The sequence below is a fragment of the Trichinella spiralis genome (genome assembly GCF_000181795.1).
Source record: "Trichinella spiralis strain ISS 195 chromosome Unknown Scfld2, whole genome shotgun sequence".
Taxonomy (NCBI): Eukaryota; Metazoa; Nematoda; class Enoplea; order Trichinellida; family Trichinellidae; genus Trichinella; species Trichinella spiralis.
The window spans coordinates 9,768,342-9,769,449 of record NW_003526941.1 but is presented as its reverse complement, the minus strand read 5'-3'; the positions used below and the strand labels follow the sequence as shown (position 1 = coordinate 9,769,449).

The window sequence follows — 1,108 nt, the reverse complement described above, 5'->3', positions numbered from 1 at the left end:
TATTGTACACTGCAGTGTCTGCTATCATGATATTGAGCTGCTGATGATATATTAGGAAACCTATCTGGTGAAGCCGTTTGCCACACTGAACACACTAATTTCTGCAGTTTTTTTTGTGAACTGTGCAACGACCCTGCGTACTTGAATGCAGGAAATGTCCACGTGAGCTTGGCAAACTGCTTGGCAAATGGCTACGTGCAAATATCATTACGTTTAGGCCTTAAGATCTGCAGCGGTCTTGCTCGCAGGAGATGAGCTGTACTATCCCTTCTAAATGCGAAATTTGTCATCGCTGTTCTGTCAGCATCATGAAGTTCACAAGGAAGTCGCCAAGCAGCTATCACTGTTAGTTGACACTTCTTAGAACAGTTTTCTTCAATCGTTACAAATAGAAATAGAAATAGACGCTTTTGATAAAATTCCATATAAACCATTTGATGATGCCAGCATAAAAAATTGAACGGCACCAAATCAAAGGACACGATTAAAATTTTTTTTATTTCAATGGGCATTCAGCATCGCAGTCTTTAGCGTAAGTATTGGTGCCATTTGTGGATTAATTAAAAGTGTTGGCACCACATTTCAAATTTTGCAGACATATTATCCACTTTTCTGACATCAAACCCGGAAGTCCACATCAAATATAGTAGCAACAAGTTCAGCTACAAATCGTTGGAGCATGATTATACGTATAATCAGGAAGTAACATTCAACCATTTCCTCATTTGTTGAAGTTCTGATGGATAGAAAGGCTGTGTTTGAAGAAAAGCTCCGTGCTCTGATCAAAGAAAAAGGACAGAATGGAACGATTTTTCCAACTTCACAGCGAGATCAAATGATTACTGACATTTTGCGAATCCAGTCAGATGGTCCAAAATCTGCTCGTGATTATAATTTAAAAAATCGGTATGGAGTTTTAAAAATCGGCGAAGAAAATAAACTAATTCGCTTGGGCAAGAATGAGGTAATAAGATGCATCGCCTCTATTGAAGAAATGTTTGATGTTATCAATGATGTTCATCAAAAGATTGGTCATGGTGGAGAAAAAAAGACATTTCGAGAAGCACAGAATAAATGGGCGAACGTCACACAAGAATGCATTTACTTT

General features: G+C 38.1%; 1 protein-coding gene across 1 annotated transcript; it reads left to right on the top strand.

Moving 5' to 3' along the window:
• Window positions 1-734: 734 nt before the first annotated feature.
• Tsp_07579a (KRAB-A domain-containing protein 2) lies at window positions 735-1,037 on the top strand (the record flags this gene model as incomplete). The annotated part of the gene is made up of 1 exon (XM_003380988.1): window positions 735-1,037. A coding segment is annotated over one exon (303 nt), but the record flags the coding sequence as incomplete, so codon positions are not given.
• Window positions 1,038-1,108: the final 71 nt, after the last annotated feature.